General features: G+C 41.3%; 1 protein-coding gene and 1 non-coding gene across 2 annotated transcripts; one reads left to right on the top strand and one right to left on the bottom strand.

Moving 5' to 3' along the window:
- Nucleotides 1-17,651: 17,651 nt before the first annotated feature.
- LOC111880921 (small nucleolar RNA R71) lies at nt 17,652-17,758 on the top strand. Its single transcript, XR_002846630.1, has one exon. It is a non-coding gene; the product is annotated as a small nucleolar RNA R71 (small nucleolar RNA).
- Nucleotides 17,759-22,890: 5,132 nt separating this feature from the next.
- LOC128126789 (uncharacterized mitochondrial protein AtMg00820-like) lies at nt 22,891-23,319 on the bottom strand. Its single transcript, XM_052764905.1, has one exon. The coding sequence runs from the start codon at nt 23,317-23,319 to the stop codon at nt 22,891-22,893; it is 429 nt and encodes a 142-aa protein (XP_052620865.1).
- Nucleotides 23,320-23,571: the final 252 nt, after the last annotated feature.

Raw genomic sequence — 23,571 nt, 5'->3', positions numbered from 1 at the left:
TGTGTATATGTCAAAGCCAGTGGGAGTATAGTAAGCTTCCTCGTTCTGTATGTCGATGACATACTACTCATAGGAAACGACGTCCCGACACTGCAGGAGGTTAACTTCTGGCTCGGGAAGTGCTTCGCTATGAAGGACCTCGGAGAGGCTTCCTATATTTTGGGTATAAGGATAGTGAGAGAACGAAGTAAGAGACTAATAGGACTTAGTCAGAACACTTACTTGGATAAAGTGCTAAAGCGTTTTAGTATGGAAATTTCGAAGAAGGGAGAATTACCGATACAAAGTAATGCCAAGTTGAGTAAGACTCAAAGTCCGAGTACCGAATCTGAAATAGCATAAATGAGTCGAGTACTATACGCTTCCGCAGTTGGCTCAATCATGTATGCTATGACTTGTACTCGCCCTGATGTAGCCTTTGCTTTGAGCATGGTTAGTAGATATCAAGGGAACCCTGGCAGAGCCCATTGGATTGCGGTCAAGAATATCCTTAAGTACCTTCGGAGGACCAATGAATGGTTTTTAGTCCTCGGAGGGAGTGATGACTTGAAGGTGCGAGGGTATAGTGACGCCAGCTTTCAGACCGACAGGGACAACTTCCGTTCGCAGTCGGACTGGGTCTTTACCCTAAATGGAGGAGCAGTAATTTGGAAAAGTTCCAAGCAGGAAACCGTAGCTGATTCAACATGCGAATCAGAGTACATTGCAGCGAGCGACGCGTCGAAGGAGGCAATATGGTTGAAGAACTTCATTGGTGATCTTGGAGTTGTACCTGCCATAAAGGAGCCTATGGAAATTTTCTGTGATAATGAAGGAGCGGTTGCCTTGACCAAGGAAGCGAGGGATCATGGTAGATCTCGACATATCGACAAAAAATATCACTTTATTAGACATCGAGTAGAAGAAGGACAACTCGTGGTTAAGAGGATATCATCAGAGGATAACCCAGCAGATCCGCTTACGAAGGGACTGAGCAGGGTTAAGCACTTGCAGCATGCTAGGAGTATTGGGATAAATGATGATATTAGTTTAGATTAGATAGTATTAGAAACGTGTAATAGATAAATGTAATTAACATTTGATGATTAAATAAAGGAGTATTATTTATGAGTAATGTTACTGTCTTATGTTAGTTGTTTAGCTATTGTTTCACTTTGCATGTTTTGACTTCCATAATAATTGAGTTTATTAAGAATAATTGAATTATTCAAATTCTCCACAATCGTTCATATGTTGGAAGTAGGTATGAATGAAGATTGTCATGAATTGGTGTGTAGATTGTCTAAATGGTATTAGACATAGCAAAGATTTCCTGTAACGTTCATGAGTGCTTATGAACTAGTTTTGAGCATTGGAACAAACCCGTGCTTGCTGGAATCACCTTATGGAATGTAACGAAAGGTTGATCGCAAGACGATAATATCGTATGGTCTTAAAACCTAGATATATGGTTTGTTATTTGTTAATTGGTTGTACATTGATAATGCGAAACCGCATCAGTAACTTGATGTTATAAAATGCATTGTTGTGTATAGTTGATTAATGAATAAGTAAATGCATATAAGTCGAAGTTTATCTGTTACTTTTGTCCTAAGAGGGTAAAAGCGATATCTCAGCCGCTCGATGATTTGATTTGACTTATGTGTCGGGCCCAGTCAGAACTAAATTGATGTGTTCGATTAAGTTCTATGTCAAATATATCTGAGATCGAGAAACCAACTGCTGGACAATTGGTTCCATAGAATTGTCTGCATGATATCTAAACAGAGGACTGTACGATCCCTTATCTAAAGGACAGGACTGATAAGATCACAGTTTGACAGCGTCTTTGAGAGCTACGATTGCTAATCGGATTATGCTTGTGTATATAGTTACTAGACTTATCCAAGTGGGAGACTGTTGGAATAGTGTCTAAGGATGCAACTATATTTGGTAAGTATTTGACCCGATTGTGCATGGTCCTTTTGGGTTGCCTTCACCATAGCAACTTGACAGGATGATTTATAATGAGAGAGGAAATATTATATATTATGGGAATAATATAAGAAATAATAATATTGTTATTTGATTAATATAAGTCATAAATTAATTAGGAATTAATTTGGTGACTTAAAGAGATTAATTAAATCAAAGGGCATAAACTGTCAATTTTATGATAGTTGTACTTTGGGCTATGATTCCTTATGTATAAGGGAGTGGACGGTTTTAGGGTTTAGAAGGGCCTAGAAATCGTCCAAGGCTTATCATTAAGGATATTGGATTGCTTAGGGCCTAAGTTATCCAGTTAGGGTTTAAGGGTGAAACCCTAGGAGGCTCACTAGTATAAATAGACCCTTAAGGCTAAGAAAATCGGCACTCTTGCTTTTGAAGAAACCCTGGGCGACTTTTCTTACCGTCCCCTCTCTCTCTCTCTAATCATCCTCTTGCTAAGTTGGTGTTTGTAAGCCATTAGAGGAGTGACAATTGTGACTCTAAGCTCCATGGACAAGAAGATTCAAGCAAGCAATTCAAGGTAATCTTTCAGATCTGATTTCATGAGTTTTAATACGAATGTTTTCATTAGATCTATCAATCAAAGTCTTGGATACGTTGCATGTTCAATTAGAGAAACCTAGATCCAAGCATTAGGGTTTGTATGTGCACATAGGAATGTTCTTATGGCTCAAACCCATCAGGGTTTTCTTCTCTTTTACTCTCGAAGCCTCCAAAGTTCCAATGTTTGTCGATTTCAGTCCTTTTCTCCAAAAATTCTTCTATTTGGACGCAAAGTACAATTTAAGCTTATAAGTATCATTATTCAATGCAAATAACAAAAATATGTATAAAAATATCAGTAAATATTGCCTAAAACATGCATAAATATGGCAATATCAAATACCCACACTTATTCTTTGCTTGCCCTCAAGCAAATCTAATTATTTAAACTCAAACTCCTATCACTAACATCACATAGAGCAATTCAATTCAAACTCAACCATTATGCTTTGACCGCAATGCATGCATTTGTGTCAAAAAATTTCCTAAGGACCCCCTCCCCTAATTCTAAATACTCACAATCCTTATAAACACTCGCCCACTTCTTTTGTGCAACGCTCATTTTATGTATCCCTCCGAATCCATCCGCAGAAAACTTCCTAACCTCAAGGTATTTTTAATCAAGCAACCCAGGCATACATAATCTAGAAAATTACAACTTTTGATACTAGAATGGAGATCTTGTAATTCTTCACTTCTTGAATATTTGATCTTTAATTTCTTTGAGTGCACCACCTTTTTTGTGTGATTTTTGGTATCTTAAAATTTTTAATTTCTTCAGAATTTTTGATACTTGATAGCTCTAAAATTCTTCAACTTTTTGGAAATTTCTCTTTTTTTTTATATGTAACTCACTTTTTTCTCTCGAAACCTACATGCTTAAGCAAGCGACGCTTAAATTCAACCTTTATTGGTTAAGGTATTAGCCTAAATGCAATGACTACATAAGCTTTCCTGGATACATTTCTAGTACACGATGCTAAACATATTGCGATCCTCAAACTAAGCGAGGTTGTGTTTTTGTCCCATGATTTCTCTAGAATAAAGGGGGCCAAAAATTCAGTATAACGTGTATTGGCTCAACTAAACATTTGAGTTCTCGTCGGATCACCCCATATAATACTAGCAATTTAAGTTAATTATTAGATTATTATTTCAAACCTATTAAAAATTTAAAACTGACCTAATTCTAGTAATTTACTTTTTCGACCCCCTACCCCACACTTATTACATACAATGCCCTCATTTTATGCATAAAAGTAATAAAAGGGAGAAAAAGGAACATGCTCCCCTGGGATAGTAGTGGCATGATCGGACAACAAATGTGTGGAAAAATTGTGCATCTTGAATATAGACTCTTCTAAATAGGAATTTGGATCTTGATCACGCGAGATATGTAATGTGCCGGCAAAAATATGGAATCGAGCCTAGGTCTTCAACAAATGTGGTGCAAATTTCCAAAACAGAAAGAACAATGTGGGAAAGCACACGCCACATTGGATGATTGAGAAAATGAGCCATAATTGTCTTCATATTAATCCCAAGAAGAATATTGGTGACCCAAGAAATAATATGTGTCAATGGTCTTCATTATATAGAAATATCAAATTCACGACATGAGTGTAATAATAGTCACATTGTAAGGTCGCTAAAACATGGATTCTAGGAACCATTAAAACTTAACTCATGATGTGAACATTAAGGATTCACGATGTGAGCACGGGGCAACCAGAAAGTAATTATGCCTTCAACTCTTGACTTCAACCAAATGCCTTAATGAATTAAGACCCCTCTAATGCATCATTTTATGACTCTTCTCTAATTTTTTCCTCTCTCTTGACTCACCCCACACTTATTTCTAATTGTGGGTCATGAATCTTGATTCTAACACTCTCTCGGCTAAACATAAACGAACTAATTTCTCGACATTCCACTCCACTGACTCCTCGAGTACATCTGAAAAATAATAACCAAAGGAAGTAAAAAGTAACATAATAAATTAAATAGTTTTACAATCCAACCAAATTTCAAAACAAAATAAAACCAAACCAAACTAAACTAAAAACTAAAAGTAAATTAACAAAATGATCAATCGTCCTCATGTGCTCCGCTCGTTCCAACCCCATCTCCCCTCGGCATCCAAAGTTCTTCCCATGTCGGGATATACGGGCAATGTGGCAGCACGGTGGGTGGTTGAATCACACCCATGTGGGAATAAATAACCTCGACAAGTTGGGTATTATAAGTAACTCCCCCACAAAGGTTGTCCAAATATGTACCCACCCGACTCTGGAATGGGTCGGTAGGTATACTGCCTTCGAATCTTTGAGCTCTTCCTGTTTCTCCACGTGCTCGCACATTTTGTCAGTTAGGTCTCAGCTGCGGTTGTTGATCGGGTTGCACACTTGGTTGTTCTTCACCATCACCATCAGAGTGCACTATCCCCTAATATGTCCTATAGTTCCTCACCACCCTCATTGTCTCCAAATAACCCAAGGAAAACTCAGTTCCCTCCATGCAAGTCAAGGACCTTGTGATTTCGGGAATTATCACAGCGTAGGACTGGGCCAAATGGGGGATGAAATGTCCTCCACATATTAGGCTCCCTGGTCTGGAACTCATTGCATACTCTGCCAAGTAGTGGGCCCAAAAGTAGGGAATGTTGCAACACACCCCCGGTTTCAGAATAGCCCATAAGAAAAACAAATTCAACTTTGTAACTTTTTCTCCATGGCGCTTGTGGTGGATGGAAAAAGTAATGAGCCGGTGAATAAGACGTTGAATGGGTGACTTGATACTACTTTCCAGTGACACACCGGAATTGAACACTCCCGACGCGATATTGCTCCAAAATTCAAGCCCCGATGCTTCTCCCTATAGTCACGGGCAGCCTCTCACAAAAACATAACAAACTCGGGAGTCATGGCCTCATCGGCCTCATACAAACCCATTCTCCATGAGAACTTAACCAAGCTACACTCCTGGTATTTTCCACCTAAACGGAAAACCAAGGCTTGCGGGATAAGTGGGATCTTGGACATTCTCATGAAATGACACAGTAGAGAAACATTCCACACATAGTTCTTTATAAACCCGTTCCAGATAGAAAAAAGATTGTTCCACCCCTTGCATGTAAAAGAGTACCCGTTCCCCATAAATAATTTTGTAAGAAATGGATTCAGCCTATCAACTACTCCAACTTCTCAAAAAAATTTCCAATTCACTATGAGGGAGACAGCAAACTCACGGTTATGAAGCCACCCCAGACGGTTGTTATAACAATAAGAACATCCCGCAACACATTCGTTGGGAAGACAGAAAATGGGTGCAAGCTAGCCAACCTAGCTAGAGTCTCTCGCCTAGGAGCCATTTCTTGCAATACAAGAAACAACACAAACCAATACAAAAAAAATATCCAGCACATTAAAATTAAACAGCATAAGGTTCACCATGCCCAGAATTCACATCCTGAATTCCTAGGAACTCACGTCGTGAATTTGAGAGCGCATGCTAGAGTCGTTCAGTGCAGTGTATAATTTGATCCAATAGAATGGTTGGGGTTTACTCCTATAACAATCCTAAGCATAATCCATTCACATGCAATGGTTATAACATGAATTTTAGGGAAACGTTTCAACAATTTACTAAACACAAACCCTAGCCCTATATTTAACAAATAAAGCAAAAAAAAATAACCAGTAAAATCAAGAAATTAATACCTTAGAGTGTAGATGACGTAAGCTAAAATAGAATATTGAGTTTTATATGGCCGTAATCAGAATGGGGGGGACCAGGAGAAACAGCCTCACTTCATGGGAATGGAGAAGTGATTAGGTCAAAGTGGGTTATGGTCCTTTATCTGTGGTCCCGTGTAATTCACAATTCACGTCGTGAATTTTTAATTACTCACGCCGTGAGGCGTCTTGGGCTATGCAGTTGGGTTATCCAATTAATCATCAAGTTGACTTATATACTTATTGGTCTAACAGAAAAGTGGTCCATAAGTCCTCCTAGACTCACGTCATGAGGCATACGCACTCACCTCGTGAATTCTATCAAATAAAATATTCACTTAATAAATCCAATCTTTTATTAACAATAAATCTTAATTAATTACCACTTAATTCAGGGACCCTACACTTACTGTTTTTTTTACTATTCATAAAATTACTTAGATGATGAGATGATTGATTTTTTGAAAAACAAGAATTCAAAAACTAAAAGGAAAAGAAAATTCAAACCGGGCTCGGGTTGCCTCCTGAGAAGCGCTTCTTTTTTATGGAGTCGTGAGCCGGACTCCGTGCCTCCTTACATTGAGTTGTCCGAAGAGTCCATCACCAACTGAACCTTTTGCTCCTTCCATCACCTTTTGTATGCTTGAACTCGTCTAATGTATGCCTTTTTTGAGTTTTCCTTCTTAGCTTTTTTCTCGTCTACATTGAGCTTGCGTTTGGTCCCCTTATTTTCCAATTCTTCTTCATTGTTTTTAAGCTCCATAGGAATCTTCTCTTCTCTCACAACTGGACTCGTCTCCTTAGAAGTAATGTAACATCTGGATTCCCAGGTATTCTTTGTTATTCATTTATTTTATTTTAGAGAGAAGGACTCGACGATTCGACGCCTAGACTTGACGAGTAGGATCGCGACTCGCTGACTGGATTAATAAATGGACTCGACGAGTCGACAGGGTGACTTGACGAGTCCGCGTTGAGGTCAGAAACCCTAAATCTGTGGGCCTGAACCCTATTTAAGGGACCTTATAGCCCTCATTTGCGGCTACCAATCCAGAGAAAGAAACCCTAGTGAGCTTGGGCGAGTTGTGTGTGAGAGATAGCCTTTTTAATCCTTTTGGTGTTATTTTGCAAAGAAGAAGGTGTTTCTAGCTGGAGGAGGTCAAGAGGGATGCTAATTTGTGCTTTCCCAGCCTAGATCTGCAGTATTGAGGTAGCAAATCGAACTCTCCTGTTGTTTTGGTTAAGATCTATGAATCTAGGGTTTTCTATACCCTTTTTATGGCTTGAATTGATGAGTTTATGGTACCTTTATGTGTTAGGCTTTAGATCTGGACCGATAGAGATCCAGAGAGCCTTATCCATCATGATTTATGGAGTTTTATGGAACGCATGAACTTAGGTTACCATTTTTGAGGCTATTTCCTCAAAAGGATCCATATATGTCTTGCATGAGTGTAAAGGTTTCACCTTTACGTGATTAGTGAGTATGGAAAGGTCAGATCTATAGGTTAGAGAAGTAGATCAGACCTCAGAAGGTCATTTGAGTGTTTCCATGGATGCAACTCGCCGATTTCAGAAGTGGACTCGACAAGTCGAGTCGGGATTGCCCCGCAATTCGTGACAAGAGGAACCTTTCAAGTGGAGGGATGACTCGACATGCCAAGTGAGGCTAGAGGATTTAGAGGACCCGCCTGGACTCGCCGAGTCGCCCATGTGCACTCGACGAGTCGGGTCAAATTTTGACCGTTGACTTCAGTTGACCTTAGGGTTTTGGTCAAGTTGATCCAAGAGAGTTCTGGGAGGGGTAGAATGGTCTTCTACCCATCATTAGAGATGAGCTTTTGAGAGGGTATTGATCAGGAATGTTATTCAGTTGATAGGAGGCTTGGTCGGGATGTTGAGCATGAGAGTTTATCCGATTTCGTATGAGGTGAGTCTTCTCACTATATTGTACCTAGAGTGGTACCTATGTGTGACCAGAAGGTCTTATATGCTATGAGACGTATGTGTTGTATGCTGTTATATGATATATATATATATATATATATATATATATATATATATATATATATGTGTGTGTGTGTGTGTGTGTGTGTGTGTTATGTATATTATGAATGATAAGGGCTGAAAGGTCAAGTTGGTATGGACCGGAAGGTCAGGAGGTTAGGGACCGAAAGGTCGATACGGGTAGGACTGGAAGGTCTACTAGGATTTCGGGACGGAAGTCCCCTGAGACACTTGGACCAGAAGGTCCCATAGAGTTATGGCCTTGAGTGGTGTATGTGTTGTATGTGGTATTTTGGGGAACTCACTAAGCATTTATGCTTACAGTTGTTGTGTTATGTGTTTCAGGTACTAGCAAGGACCGCGAGAAGGTGCCGACATGATCTGTACACACTTATGGAGTTTTATGTTTTGAGATTCTGGGATATGTTTTGTCATGATGGCATTGGATACATTATGTTTTGATATTATCTTGTAAATAAAAGTATGTTTTAAAAATGAAAAATTGTTTTGAAAATTAACGTTGTTACAAGTTGGTATCAGAGCCTTGGTTTGAGGGATTCGGATGCACCTTCGGGTGTATTTGAACTCAAACTAAGGATTTGAGAAAGTTTTCGTAAAATAAACAGTTTTTCTAAAAAGTAAAAGAATTTGAGACAAGAAGAAGGAAGTAGTGTGTACGATCAGCCAGCGCCCGAACGGTGATTTCCCAAAATACCCTTACATTATGTGTAATGAGATATGTTATGATATGTTATGCATGCTAGAGTTGGCTAGGTACTCATGTTAGGACTAGAGTGGCCTGATTTGTGATTACTTAGCCTAGTAAGATTTATGCTGCTATGGGATGCTAGAGAGTGAGTAGGTATCAGTGAGGAGCTTATGTGAGGTCTACCGAATCAGTGCGCAATCCAAGTAAAAATCCTAGGAGGGGGACTTAGGGTGAATACTTATGCGGTGTGGACGGTAGTATAGGGCCCGTACTACTAAAGACACCGGATCAGTGCGCAGTCCAAGTAAAAATCCTTAGGGGACTAGAGAACAAGTAGGGTTGAGTTATCGAGTGCGAGTATGCTCAAACGATTATCTGATATTTTATGTTGTATTTCAGAGACATCATGATTGGGACACGTCACAGGCCTGAGACGAGCGGCGTGAGTGACGGGGAGCTTCGTCAGATGATCCACGATGAGGTGGCTGCGGCGATCCGAGCCGAGATTCCGGAGATGTTTGGGTCTATCAAGACCACATTGATTGAGACCTTTGATGAGCGGTACACAACGGTTACTGAGGTTGCGGCTGCTACAGCTACTGCAGTTGTTGCTGCTGTTAGACCTCGGGGGATGACCCGATGTTGTTCCGGGAGTTCAGCAACACGAAGCCACCGGAGTTCGATGGGACGCAGGATCTGATTGCTGCGATGAGATGGATTTCTGATATTGAGGGATGCTTCTACACATGTTCGTGTCCGGAGCATTTGAGGGATCGGTTTGCACTGAACCAGCTTCGCTTGGGAGCGATGGACTGGTGGAAGTTTGTGATGGCAGGCTTCACTACGGCAGAGCTTACTGCGGTGACCTGGGAGAGGTTCACCATGATGTTTCGATATGAGTATGTTCCCCTTGTGGAGAGGGAACGTTTAGCCTAGGAGTTTTTATCCCTCAAGCAGGGGACGGAGTCAGTGACTGTGATCACACGAATGTTCCATGAGAGGGCGTTGTTTTGCCCTGAGTACGTGTCAACTGAGCAGGCACGCATGAGTCTGTACTTAAGCATTTTGAGGAGGGATATCAGGGAGTTTGTGGCAAACACGTCATACCGGACATTTCCTGAGCTCCAGGAAAATGCTCGGAAGAGGTAGACTGAGCTGGAGACTCAGGCCCGGGAGGAGGCCAAGTTTCAGGGGAAGGATCGGCGGCCGGCACAGTCTCAGCTGACAGCCAAGCAGGCAAAGCCCGCCGATTCGAGATATGGAGGCCAGAAGGGCCGCACTTTTGGGAAGTGCGGCAAGGGACATGATGAGGTTTGTCGATCAAGTGCTTGCTACAAATGTGGCAAGGAGGGGCACATAGCCAAGGATTGCCCCAAGGGGTTCATGGTTTGCTCTCATTGCAACCAAACCGGAAACCGGAAGGCCGAGTATCCACAACAGAGGGAGCACCATAGGGATCTTCCCCTACTGCCATGCGAGCTACTGAGGTTCGGCCGGTGAAGGCCGAGGCACCGAAGTCTCGCGGGAGAGCGTTTCTATTGACAGCGGAGGAGGTCCACGCAGCGCCCGATATCGTGACTGGTTTGTATTCTTTCATTTATTTATGCTGAATTTGAGATATTGTGCTTCTATTATGATATTCGTAGGTACTTTTCTTGTGAGTTCTATACCTGCTTTGGTGTTATTCGACTCAGGTGCGAGTCGGTCATTTGTGTCTTTAGCGTTTAATCAGCACATCAATATCCAGCAGGAAGCGTTGAGTCGACCTCTACGAGTTTCCATAGCTAACGAGCAAGCGGTGTATGCTATGGATGTGATTCAAGGATGTGTACTCGAGATATTCGGTGTTGAGTTCCTGATAGATCTGATCCCGATTGCGATGGGGGACGTGTGTGTCATAGCGGGCATGGATTGGTTGAGCCGATTTAGGGCTGTTATAGACTGCGAGCGACAGTTGGTGATGATACGACACCCTTGTGCGGGAGTACTTACGGTGTACAGCGAGGGTACCCGATCTGGGTCAGCATTCTGTTCAGCTGCCAGAGCGAGGCGGAGCTTACCGCAGGGCTGTAGCGGGTTTGTGGCTTATGTGATGGATTCACGAGTGGCCGCAGAGGGGCCGGATTTGGTTAGTGATGTGTTGATAGTGCGTGAGTTCCCGGATGTTTTCCCTGAGGAGTTGCCGGGTGTGCCTCCCGAGAGGCAAGTGGATTTTCGCATCGATTTGGTTTCACGAGCGGCGCCTATCGCCAAGGTGCCCTATCGCCTTGCACCACCAGAGAGGCATGAGTTATCCTCACAGCTTCTGGAGCTGTTGGGGAAAGGATTTATCAGGTCGAGTAGCTCACCTTGGGGAGCGCCGATCCTTTTTGTCAAGAAAAAGGGTGGTTCACACCGGATGTGCATTGATTATCGGGAGTTGAACAAATTGACGGTCAAGAACTGTTATCCGCTACCGAGGATTGATGATCTATTCGATCAGTTGCAAGGAGCATCTTCATTTTCCAAGACTGATTTAAGGCCTGGATATCATCAGATGAGGGTGCGTGATGAGGATATTCAGAAGACGGCGTTCAGGACTCGTTATGGGCATTACGAGTTCATGGTGATGCCTTTTGGGCTCACCAACACACCAGCATCGTTCATGGATCTCATGAACAGGGTGTGCAGACCGATGTTGGATCGGTCGGTGATTGTATTCATTGACGATATTCTGGTATATTCGAGATCTAGAGAGCAGCATGAGGAGCATCTGAGAGAGATTCTTGAAGTTTTGAGATCGAAGAGGCTCTATGCCAAATTCTCCAAGTGTGAGTTCTGGTTACGGGAGGTCCAGTTCTTGGGGAAGCTCATTAACCAGAATGGGATTTTGGTCGATGCAGCCAAGATTAAGGCTGTGATGAGTTGGGTGGTGCCGAGATCCCCCATCGAGATCAGGAGTTTTCTGGGGTTGGTCTGCTACTATCGTAGATTTATCAAGGATTTCTCCAAGATTGTCGTGCCTCTCAACAGGTTGGCCTGGAAGGGCATTGCTTTTTCATAGGGTCCGGAGCAGCAGACCTCGTTTGAGACTCTTCGCCAGAGATTATGCGAAGCTCCGGTGTTATCCCTACCATAAGGAATGGAGGATTTTGTGGTGTACTGCGACGTATCGATATCGGGGTTGGGTGCGGTGCTTATGCAGAGAGGGCATGTGATAGCGTATGCACCGAGGTAGTTGAAACCTCATGAGACAAGGTATCCCACCCACGATTTGGAGTTGGGGGCAGTGGTGTTTGCCCTCAAGATCTAGCATCACTATATGTATGGGGTTCGGTGTACCATATACATGGACCACAAGAGTTTGAAGTATTTGATGGATCATCCTAACCTGAATATGTTCCAGAGGAGATGGTTGGATGTGGTAAAGGATTACAATTCCGAGATCCTGTATCACCCGGGCATAGAAAATGTTGCACCTGATGCTTTGAGCCGTAGGCCAGAGTGTGCCCCGATTCGAGATGTTTGTATTAGGTTGACAGTGATGACTCCGGTATTGAACACCATTCGGGAGGCCCAGGGAGAGGCCGTGATACCAGAGAACCGCAAGAAGGAGCGGGTGATCGGGCATGTGTGTGAGTATGTTACCGATAACCAAGGGTTGATGATCTTTCAAGGTCGGTTTTGTGTGTCGTATGCAGGCGGGGCACGTACCATTCTGATGGAGGAGGCACACAGATCAAGGTTCTCGATCCATCCCGGGGGCCACTAAGATGTATTTGGATATTAAGAGAGACTATTGGTGGCCCTGTATGAAAAGGGATGTTGCATGGTTTGTTGAGAGGTGCTTGACCTGTCGTAGGGTTAAGGCTGAGCACCAGCGTCCGCATGGCAAGTTGTAGCCACTTGAGGTTCCCCAGTGGAAGTGGGAACAGATTTCCATGGATTTTATTACCAAATTGTCGAGGACCACGAGGGTTGTCGATGCAATTTGTGTGATTGTTGACCGACTGATGAAGAGCGCTCACTTTCTTGCTATCAGTGAGAGCTCTTCTGCTGAGAGGTTGGCGGAGTTGTATGTGAGAGAGGTGGTATTGCGTCGTGGAGTACCGATATCGATTGTGTCAGATCGAGATGTACGTTTCACTTCCAGGTTCTGGAAGAAGTTCCATGAGGAGTTGGGTACGAGGTTGCATTTCAGTACCGCTTACCACCCACAGACGGACGCACAGAGTGAGCTGACGATTCAGACGCTCGAGGACATGCTCCGAGCATGTGTGTTGGACATCAGGGTAAGTTGCGACACGTATTTGCCGTTGGCTGAGTTCTCTTATAACAACAGCCACCGTTCGAGTATTGGTATGCCTCCCTTCGAGTTGTTGTATGGGAGGAGATGTCGGACTCCCATTTGTTGGGGAGAGGTAGGGCAGCGTGTGATGGGTAGCACTGAGATAGTGCTCAGACGACTGAATAGATACAGCAGGTCAGGCAGAGATTTTTGACAGCGCAGAGTCGCAAGAAGAGTTATGCGGATACGTGACGATCCAAGATTGAGTTTCAGGTGGGAGACTTCGTACTCTTGAAGGTGTCTCCTTCGAAGGGAGTGATCCGATTCAGGAAGAGGGGCAAGTTGGGGCCCCATTACATTGGTTCGTTCAGGGTGATCGCGAGGGTGGGCAGGGTAGCGTATCGTTTGGAGCTACCTACGGAGTTGAGCCAGATTCATGATACCTTCCACGTGTCTCAGTTGAGGAAGTGTATAGCCGACGAGTCGGCAGTGGTAACTCTGGAGGATATTCAGGTGGATGCGAGCCTGAATTACGTTGAGAGGCCAGTCGCGGTTGTGGATCGTAAGATCAAGATTCTGAGGAACAAGGAGGTGCCCCTGGTTCTGGTCTAGTGGTAACATCGGAACGGGTCTAAGCTGACTTGGGAGCCGGAGTTGGAGATGCGGGAGCAGCATCCAGAGTTGTTCGTAGAGCGAGACTTCGAAGATGAAGTCTGATTCTAGTGGGGGAGAATTGTAACATCCGAATTCCTAGGTATTCTATGTTATTCATTTATATTGTGTTAGATAGAAGGACTCGACGAGTCGATGCCTAGACTCGTCGAGTAGGATCGCGACTCGAAAAATGGATTAATGAATGGACTCGACGAGTTGGTAGGGTGACTCGACGAGTCCGCGCTGAGATCAGAAACTCTAAATCTGCGGGCCTGAGCCCTATTTAAAGGACCTTATAGCCCTCATTTATGGCTACTAGCCCAGTGAGAGAAACCCTAGAGAGCTTGGGCGAGTTGTGTGTGAGAGCTAGCCTTTTAAATCCTTTTTGGTGTTATTTTGCAAAGAAGAAGGTGTTTCTAGCTAGAGGAGGTTAAGAGGGTTGCGAATCCGTGGTTTCCAAGCTTAGATCTGCAGTATTGAGGTAGCAAATCGAAATCTCATGCTGTTTTGGTTAAGATCTATGAATCTATGGTTTTCTATACCCTTTTTATGGCTTGAATTGATGAGTTTATGGTCCCTTTATGTGTTAGACTTCAGATTTGGACCCATAGAGTATCAGAGAGCCTTATCTATCTTGCTTTAGGGAGTGTTATGGAAGGAATGAACTTAGGTTTCCATTTTTGAGGCTATTTCCTCAAAAGGAGCCATATATGTGCTGCATGAGTGTAAAGGTTTCACCTTTTACGTGATTAGTGAGTATGGAAAGGTCAGATCTATAGGTTAGAGAAGCAGATCGGACCTCAGAAGGTCATTTGAGTGTTTCCATGGATGCAACTCGCCGAGTTCATAAGTAGACTTGACGAGTCGAGTTGGGGTTGCCCCGCGATTCGTGACAGGAGGAACCCGTCGAGTGGAGGGATGACTCGACATGCCAAGTGAGGCTAGAAGGATTCAGAGGACCCGCATGGACTCGCCGAGTCGCCCATGTGCACTCGACGAGTCGGGTCAAATTTGACCGTTGACTTCAGTTGACCTTAAGGTTTTGGTCAAGTTGATCCAAGAGAGTTCTGGGAGGGGTAGAATGGTCTTCTAACCATCATTAGAATGAGACGTTGAGAGGGTATTGATCAGGAATGTTATTCGGTTGATATGAGGAGGCTAGGTCGGGACGTCGAGCACGAGAGTTTATCCGATTTCGTATGAGGTGAGTCTTCTCACTATATTGTACCTAGAGTAGTACCTATGTGTGGCCGGAAGGTCTTATATGCTATGAGATGTGTGTATTGTATGCTGTTATTTGATATATATATATATATATATATATATATATATATATATATATACATATATATATATATATATATATATATGTGTGTGTGTGTGTGTGTGTGTTATGTATGTTATGAATGATAAGGGCCGGAAGGTCAAGTTGGTATGGACCGGAAGGTCAGGAGGTTACGGATCGGAAGGTCGATACGGGTAGGACCGGAAGGTGTACCAAGATTTCGGGACGGAAGTCGCCTGAGACACTTGGACGGGAAGGTCCCACAGAGTTAAGCCCTAGAGTGGCGTAGGTGTACCGAGATTTCAGGACGGAAGTCCCCTGAGACACTTGGACCAGAAGGCGCCATAGAGTTATGTCCTTGAGTGTCGTATGTGTTGTATGTGGTATTTTGGGGAACTCACTAAGGATTTAGGCTTACAGTGGTTGTGTTATGTGTTTTAGGTACTAGCGAGGATCGCGGGAAGGCGTCTACATGATCTGTACACACTTGTGGAGTTTTATGTTTTGGGATTCTGGGATATGTTTTATCATGATGGCATTGGATACATTATGTTTTGATATTATCTTGTGAATAAAAGAATGTTTTAAAAATCAAAAATTGTTTTGGAAATTTACGTTGTTACAAGTAACCTCGTCTTCGTCACTTGATAAATCATCGCTTTCCATGGTTACCCAAGAAGTTGGTTTTGTATAGGCAAATACCTCAACTAAAAATGGGGTGGATGCTCTTGGTTTTGTTCGATTAAATTTTTGAATTGTTTTTAACTATTCGTCCATTAACTTCTCCAATCTCCAAGCTCATCTTCTTCATTAATAATGAAAACCTCACCTCGAACATCATTACCTAGGAAACCATCTTGTATTCCAAAAGTTTCATTTTCGTATCCAACTCTCAAAGTGAGCTTAGACTCATGAATATCAACCAAGGCACAAGATATATTTTGTAAAGGGAGACCAAGAATAATCGGAACATCGGGATCTTCTTTCATATCTAAACCCACAAAATGAATTGGAAAAACGAATTTCCCAATTTTCACTAGAATATCTTCCACAATGCCCCGGGGTTGTGTCATTGAACGGTTTGCCATGTGAATAGTCATTTTTGTAGCCTTCAACTTCTGAATATTCAACTTCTGAGAAAATGAATAAGGCATCAAATTTATGCTAGCCCCAGAATCGGCTAAAGCATAAGTCTTCATATTATTTCCAAACTCACATGGAAGAGTGAGGCGTCCAGGATCTCCCATCTTCTTAGGAAACTTTCCCAACAATACTTTTGAACTTTCCTCACATAAAATAACCTTGGAATTTTCCTTCAATTGTTGACGAGCGTCTATCAAATCTTGTAGGAATTTCGCGTACTCGGGAATTTTTTATAATGACTCAATAAAAGGAGTATTTATTGGAATACCCTTTACTTGATTTATAAACTCCAAATGTTCCCTTTCTAGTGGACTAATATTAGCTCAAGACGGAAATGGTAAAGGCGGACGGTAAGCCGAAACACTTTCAGAAGTTTTATGTTCAGACCGGTCCCACGTCGTGAGCATAGCAGGCTCGTGTCGTGAGTTCGGTGTTTCAACGATAATTATTTTCGATTTTTGACTTCTTCAGTTTTGGTTTAGCTAGTTTTGGCTCCTCCTCTAATGCTTCTAAGAACTCATAAATGGCCTCTTCTTCAGTCTCAATCATCATAACATGGGATTGTCTTCTTATCGGGGAATTGTGAAGATAATTTTTCGTTCACCAAAGTTGTTAGTTGACCAAGTTAAGCTTCGAGATTGTGGATTGATGCTTGATGATTTCTTAATAGGGCTTGCTAGTAAATCATCATAGTTTGTGGATCTTTCATCATCTTTATTTGATCCTTCAATACTGCTTCAATATCATCATGCTTTTTCTCAGAAGCTTCCATAAAACGAACTAGCATGTTTTCCAAGTCAAATTTCTTCTTAGCTGGTGGTTGCTCTTTTTGGTAGAAGCCTCGACCTGTCTGCCTATATTTTTCTTCCTTTTGCTTCTGGTATTCAACATATGGCAGCCACTCCCTCTTTTGGTTTCCTCCAGTCTTCATCATATTTATCCCCACTTGACTAGCAAACTTGAGCTCTTCTGTTCCCGTTATCATCTAAGTGGAAGTCTTTGGTCAAGTGTGGACCATTACACCTTTCCCATCCAACCCTTATAGTATGTATTGTCTGGTCGATCTTTGTCATTCTCTTATCTAGAGTATCAAGCATGGCTATTACAGCAGCCATGTTTGCAGATTGTCCACCCCCGCTTCCTTTAACTCCATCCAGCCTTGGATAGTGGTACTCACGAGAATGCTTTGCAAATTCTTCAACCAACTCTTTGACTTCCCCCATATTTTTCTTACTTAGGGGTCCTTGAGAATCAAGGAGCTGCCTTGTCATGAAATTAACACCATCATAAAATATTGAGACTTCTTGCTGTATGTTGAGGTCGTTTTGAGGACAATTTCTTAATAATCTTTTGTAGCGCTCCCATGACTCATAAAGTGACTCACCCGATTGTTGTTTAAAGTTGGCTATTGCCTTTTTGAGTTTAGATGTCTTTGATGGTGGACAAAATTGTTCTAGAAACTGGTCACACATTTGGTCCCAAGTAGTGATTGCATCAAGTGGAAGTGCCTTCGGCCAGTCTTTTGCAGCTCCTTTAAAAGTGACTGGTAGCATCCTTAGCAAGACTATCTCCTTTGGAACATTTGGGAAATTGAAATAGTCTGCTATGCAATTAACTTCATCCAAATGCTTGTAAGCATCCTTATCATCCTTTCCAAAAAATGGTACCTCCTTAAGTGCAGTAAGGATGTGTCCCTTCAGCTAAAATGTGACAGTTGAAGGAATTACAAGTTGTACTAGGCCAGGACCAGCATCATCTCTAATTCGCTTCTTATAAGCTCCCATAGACATATCCGCATCATCTCTAATTCGCTTCTTCGGATTCACTTCTATGTATTTCGAATTTTGGGTCAGATTCGTACTCGGATTCTTGTGGGTTAGATTTTTGATGAAAGCTTTCAACCATTGATGATGTGCTAGATTCTCCCACTTTCTTTCCTAACTTCTTTCGAAAAACAGACTTTAGATCTTTAAAAGGCAATTTCTTTGGTGTTTGGTTCACTCATGTGTTCTTATTCGTCTTCTTGTGAAGGGATGACTATGGATCTTCAAGTGGTGGCACCAAAGGTGTGTTGGAACCTCTGGTCATGAACTACTGCAATAAAAAACAAAACATAAAATTGAACAAAAATTAACAAAAAATTGCCTACTGACTGGTCACCACAACATGGTAAAGAGTACCACCTTGTGTTGTCGTAGAAAATTTAACAGAAAAACGAAAAACTATTAAACTCATGTCGTGAGCTTAAGGCTCACGTCGTGAGTCTAATACTGAAACAAAAGTTTAAGCTGAAAAATTAACTTTTTGGAGGTTTTATCCCACAAAAAGGATCGATTAACCGATAGCAAATAAATCAACAATAAAATAAGTCGTTCCCCAACAACGACGCCAAAAAGTTGATGTGTGCAAATAGCTACACCTAATTCTAAATTTGTAACCTAACTACTTAACTAACTAAAATGCACCTAGGTTGTGTAGCTAGTCAAATTAGATAATAGTTTGGGTAAGTCAGGTATCGATCACAGGGAACGGTTTTAACTAATTAATCTACCTACTATTAAATTTACCTGATTTCTAATAAAGGAAAGCGTTTTATCTAATTTTGCAAGTTTCGAGGAACTTAATTCTTTAACACAAATTCAATCAATAAACAAAACACTTCTGTTAGTTCGAATCCACTTTCCCTCAATGGTTTATAAATTAGTTATGACAATTACTGTTGGTTACCAATTAACATAATATTAACAATTCAGTTCTAAATTTACTAACATTAATTAATTCATGTAGATCTATGTATGGTCACACAATTGTTAACACATAATCAATTATTAAATAGAATTGGAGCCATGTAATATTGATTTGAAAAACAGACTTATGGTCATAATATGAGTTCTCTAGCACAACCTAATTCAATAGTTCAATTACTTATCTAAGATTGGTTCTATCTTACCTCTAATAATCTAATGTTCACTAAATTACTAGGTATTCAAATTCATGTAGATTCATATTCACTAACTACACAGAACAAGAATTTAAAGCAATCAAATATTAAATCAAGCATGCTAGGTTCAATCAATCAAACACAAGTCATAACCAACAAGTAAATCAAAGCTAAAGTATTAAAACCATGAGTTCCAGCTTCATCTAGCTAACAGAAGCAGCTAGATTTAGTTGGACATCCTAGCAAACAAACACAAACAAACCATAGTCTTAATCATGTTTAAATGTACCAAACTAATAAGTTGAGTATGAACTCTTCCTTTTTCTTTGGTATGCAACCTAATTCCAGACCTTTTCTTCTTCTAATTTTCGACTCCAGAAACCCTCCATGTAAGCCAAAAGTCCTTTAAGTCATATGGAATAAGCCAATATATAGTTTTCTGATTTTCCGCGCTCACGTCGTGAACAGATATGTCTCACGATGTGAATATAGTAATTATCCGTGTTGGGCAAGGACTCCTCTACGCGTATCCTATCTTCTGGAATATTCGTACTCACGTCGTGAATAGATATGTAACACGACTTGAATGTAGATGATTACGTGGGTTTTCTTCTCTCTTACTCTCGAAGCCTCCAAAGTTCCAATCTTTGTCGATTTTAGTCCTTTTATCCAAAAATGCTTCTATTTGGCTGCACAGTACAATTAAAGCTTATAAGTATCATTATTCAATGCAAATAACCAAAATGTGTATAAAAATATCAATAAATATTGCCTAAAAACATGCATAAATATGGTAGTATCAACCTGACACAGGATGGCGGACATCTGGGCTTGCATTCCCTCTGCTACCCATAAAGGATAGTTAAGTTTTAGATGACCTATCTTGTGACAGTGGAAACACATCCGATCCTACTTGCAGTCACGAAAAACATGCCCTCTTTCCACACTTATAGCATTTAAACTTGTGACAAGCAATCCTGTGGGTTCCCGCACACTTCCCACATATATAATAGCTCCTTTGGCTTCCAGTACCCAAGTTAGCATCCTTAGTCTCCTCGTCCCTTGCTGAAAGAGTCCTCATCCTCTTTGCTAGTTATCTCCCTTTATCAATATCTCCCCAATAGTCATCTCAACAGTACCTCTCGCAGCCTGCAAAGCTGCAGTTTGTTCCTCTAACATGGCAATTAACCTGCTCGTGATTTGATCCATGATACCATACAATTATTCTTACTATATCTATGAAACCTCAATGGTAACCATTTCCTGAATCTGATCAATAGTCAATCCTAGGCTATCCTGACCATCAGCTCCAGATCCCGAACCTGATCCCCTCGTGAACTGCATAATAAAAAGAATCAAGAACATTAGAATTACCACAACTGATATTGCTACAACTACATGATGGTACTATCCCTTGGGGTTTGTGACTTCCTTGCAATGCACATGGGTCTTGTGCTTTAAGTAGTACGGGCCTATACTACCTTCCACACATACCCGTATTTGTCTTAAGGATCATCACAACCACCCAAAACCTATAACAACCAGGATACGCGGACAGTCTATCCTCACACCCTATAGAAAGGCTAAACACACCTCATATGGACAACTGCTCACATACCTACTTTTCCATAATGATACTCCTAACAATTGCTAAAGGTGTGCGATGTGTACTACATGCTCCCTAGGCTATCCTAGGATCCACATCTAAGCCTACCATCAACTGCTTAAATGACCCCCCATTGGTGATAGTTAATTACGGCATGAATACAATCACATGCAACATAACTTAAATAATCTTAGATTAAAAGATTCAACCATAAAATGTTTCGAGTTAGACTAGAGCTCCACAGTAGGACCAAATCCTTTACCCTAACACTATTTAACCCATCCAGCATATGACTTAATGTACTCAATTAATAGTTAGTTCACACCCAAAAGAGTCATCCAACAATCAGCAAGAAAACTCTATATGAAATAAGGCATCATAAACCAGGAAAATCTTTAAATTAATTCCAGAAGATCCTTATCCTACGACTAGCATGTTGTTCTAACATAAACACAATATCAGATAATGGTATGGGTAACTTGGGGCATGCTTACTGGCTCAGGATGCTTGTACAGATCGCATCCTTTCTTGATTATTTTTTAAAAAAGTTTTGAAAATCATTTTTAAAACTTTAGCAGTTCCTTAGTTTGAGATTGGATTCACACGGATGTTCCTCTAATTCACTCAAATGAAGGCTTTGATACCAACTTGTAGCATCTCAAAAATCATAACGAATTTTAAACTTTTCAAGACAACCCATTACTTAAAAAGTGTTTACAAAATCATTGTTTTCAAAATATTATTTGATTCGTAGTCTCCCAAGATCCATTAACATAAAAACCAAGGATGTGTTCGCCTTGCCATGGTCGTCAGATGTACCTGAAACAAAACTAAAACTGTAAGCCAACACTTAGTGAGTTTCCCCCAACGTACCACCACATAAACATAACAAACAAAAACATACATAACTGAGACTTCAACCTGACTGGAATGCCTCGCAGGTCCTACAGCTTATCGGGACCGCTCCCAAGCTTTCGGCGTGACTGGACTGCCTCATAGGGCTTACAGCCTATCCGGACCGCTCCCAAGCTTTCTACATGATCTTTAATGAAGTGATACCTCAGTGCTATATCTTTTGTCTTTGAGTGTTGCACTGGGTTTTAACAAATGCAAATAGCATTTTCAGAGTCACAATATAAAGGGATTCTTCTCATACTTAAGCCATAATCACGAAGTTGGCTTTGAATCCAAATGACTTGGGATGTGCACGAAGCAGCAGCTATGTAATCTGCTTCAGCTGTTGATAGGGATACACACGTTTGCTTCTTAGATTACCAACTGATAAGTTTGCCATTAAGAAATTAGCATCCTCTAATTGTACTTTTCCTATCTAGCCCACATCCTCTAAGATCATCATCCGAGAAAGCTTGTATGAAGAACCACGACTGCGAAGGGTACCATATTACAAGAGAGGATGTTCGATTTAGATATATGAAAATGTTCTTGACCGCCTTCATATGAGGCTCTCGAGGATTAGCTTGGAACCTAGCACAATAGCAAACAGAGAACATAATATATGGACGACTCGTAGTTAGATACATTAGGAAGCCTATCATTTGACGATAAAGGGTCATGTCTGCAGCCAGTTTATCCAAATAAGGAGTAAGTTTCGTTGTGATTGCCATTGGACCCTTCATTCTTGAGTCTCCCATCATCCCAAACTTGGCAAGTAGATTCTCCGTGTAAGCTTCCTAATTAATGAAAATACCTTCCTGACTTTGTCTAGTGTTAAGCCCATGGAAAAAGTTAATTGGACCGATGAAGCTCATCTCAAATTTAGTTTCCATCAACGTTCGGAATTCAGCTGTTAGGCTAGGATTAGTCAATCCGAAGATGATATCATCAACATAAATTTGGACAATCATTAAGTGGTCACCATCTTTCTTATGAAAGAAGGTTGGGTCAAACGAACATTGATTAAATTTGTACATTTTTAAGAAGCGAGTAAGAGTTTCATACCAGGCTTGTGGAGCTTGCTTCAGTCCATAAACTGCCTTGTCCAAGATGTATCACTGATTGAGATACTTCTCATTAACAAACCCAAGTGGTTGCTCCACATATGCAGTCTCTTCAAGTACGTTGTGCAACAATGCACATTTGACATCCATTTGAAATACTTCTAAGTTCTTATATGCTGCATATGCCAAGAAGATGCAAATAGATTCCAACCTTGCAACAGGTGCGAAGGTTTCTTCGTAGTCAATTCCTTCTTCATAGCAATACCCATTGACAACAAGTCTCGCTTTATTTCTGATCACATTCCCTTCTTTATCTAGCATATTGCGAAAAACCCATTTCAAACCAACAACTAATGCTTCAAGTAGAGTTGGAATTAACCTCCAAACTTTGTTTCGTTCGAACTCATTGAGCTCGTCTTGCATCGCTTGCACCCAATCAGAGTGATCCAGAGCAACGTTGACGGTTTTGGGTTCAATCATGGAAACAAATGAATTGAACATACATAATTCCACTTTTGATAGTAATGCAGTTCATTTCGCTTTTATCTGAGATCTCATAAGAACGCCTGCAGAATATTCACCAATGACTTCATTTTTTGGGTGATCTCTGGTCCATTTAGCAAGTGAAGGATAGTTTGGATCATAAGAGGGGTCCAATTCAGCATTTACTTCTTTGAATTCTGATTGAACGTCTGAATCGTCATTCGAATTTTTATTCTCTCCCTCGAATGG

The sequence above is a fragment of the Lactuca sativa genome, chromosome 6 (genome assembly GCF_002870075.4).
Source record: "Lactuca sativa cultivar Salinas chromosome 6, Lsat_Salinas_v11, whole genome shotgun sequence".
In the NCBI taxonomy this organism is placed as follows: Eukaryota; Viridiplantae; Streptophyta; class Magnoliopsida; order Asterales; family Asteraceae; genus Lactuca; species Lactuca sativa.
This window is presented reverse-complemented; position numbering and strand designations above follow the sequence as displayed.

What these genes read in the sequence shown, in the direction of transcription:
- LOC128126789 (XM_052764905.1), bottom strand. Translation starts at nt 23,319, where the DNA reads ATGATTGAACCCAAAACCGTCAACGTTGCTCTGGATCACTCTGATTGG.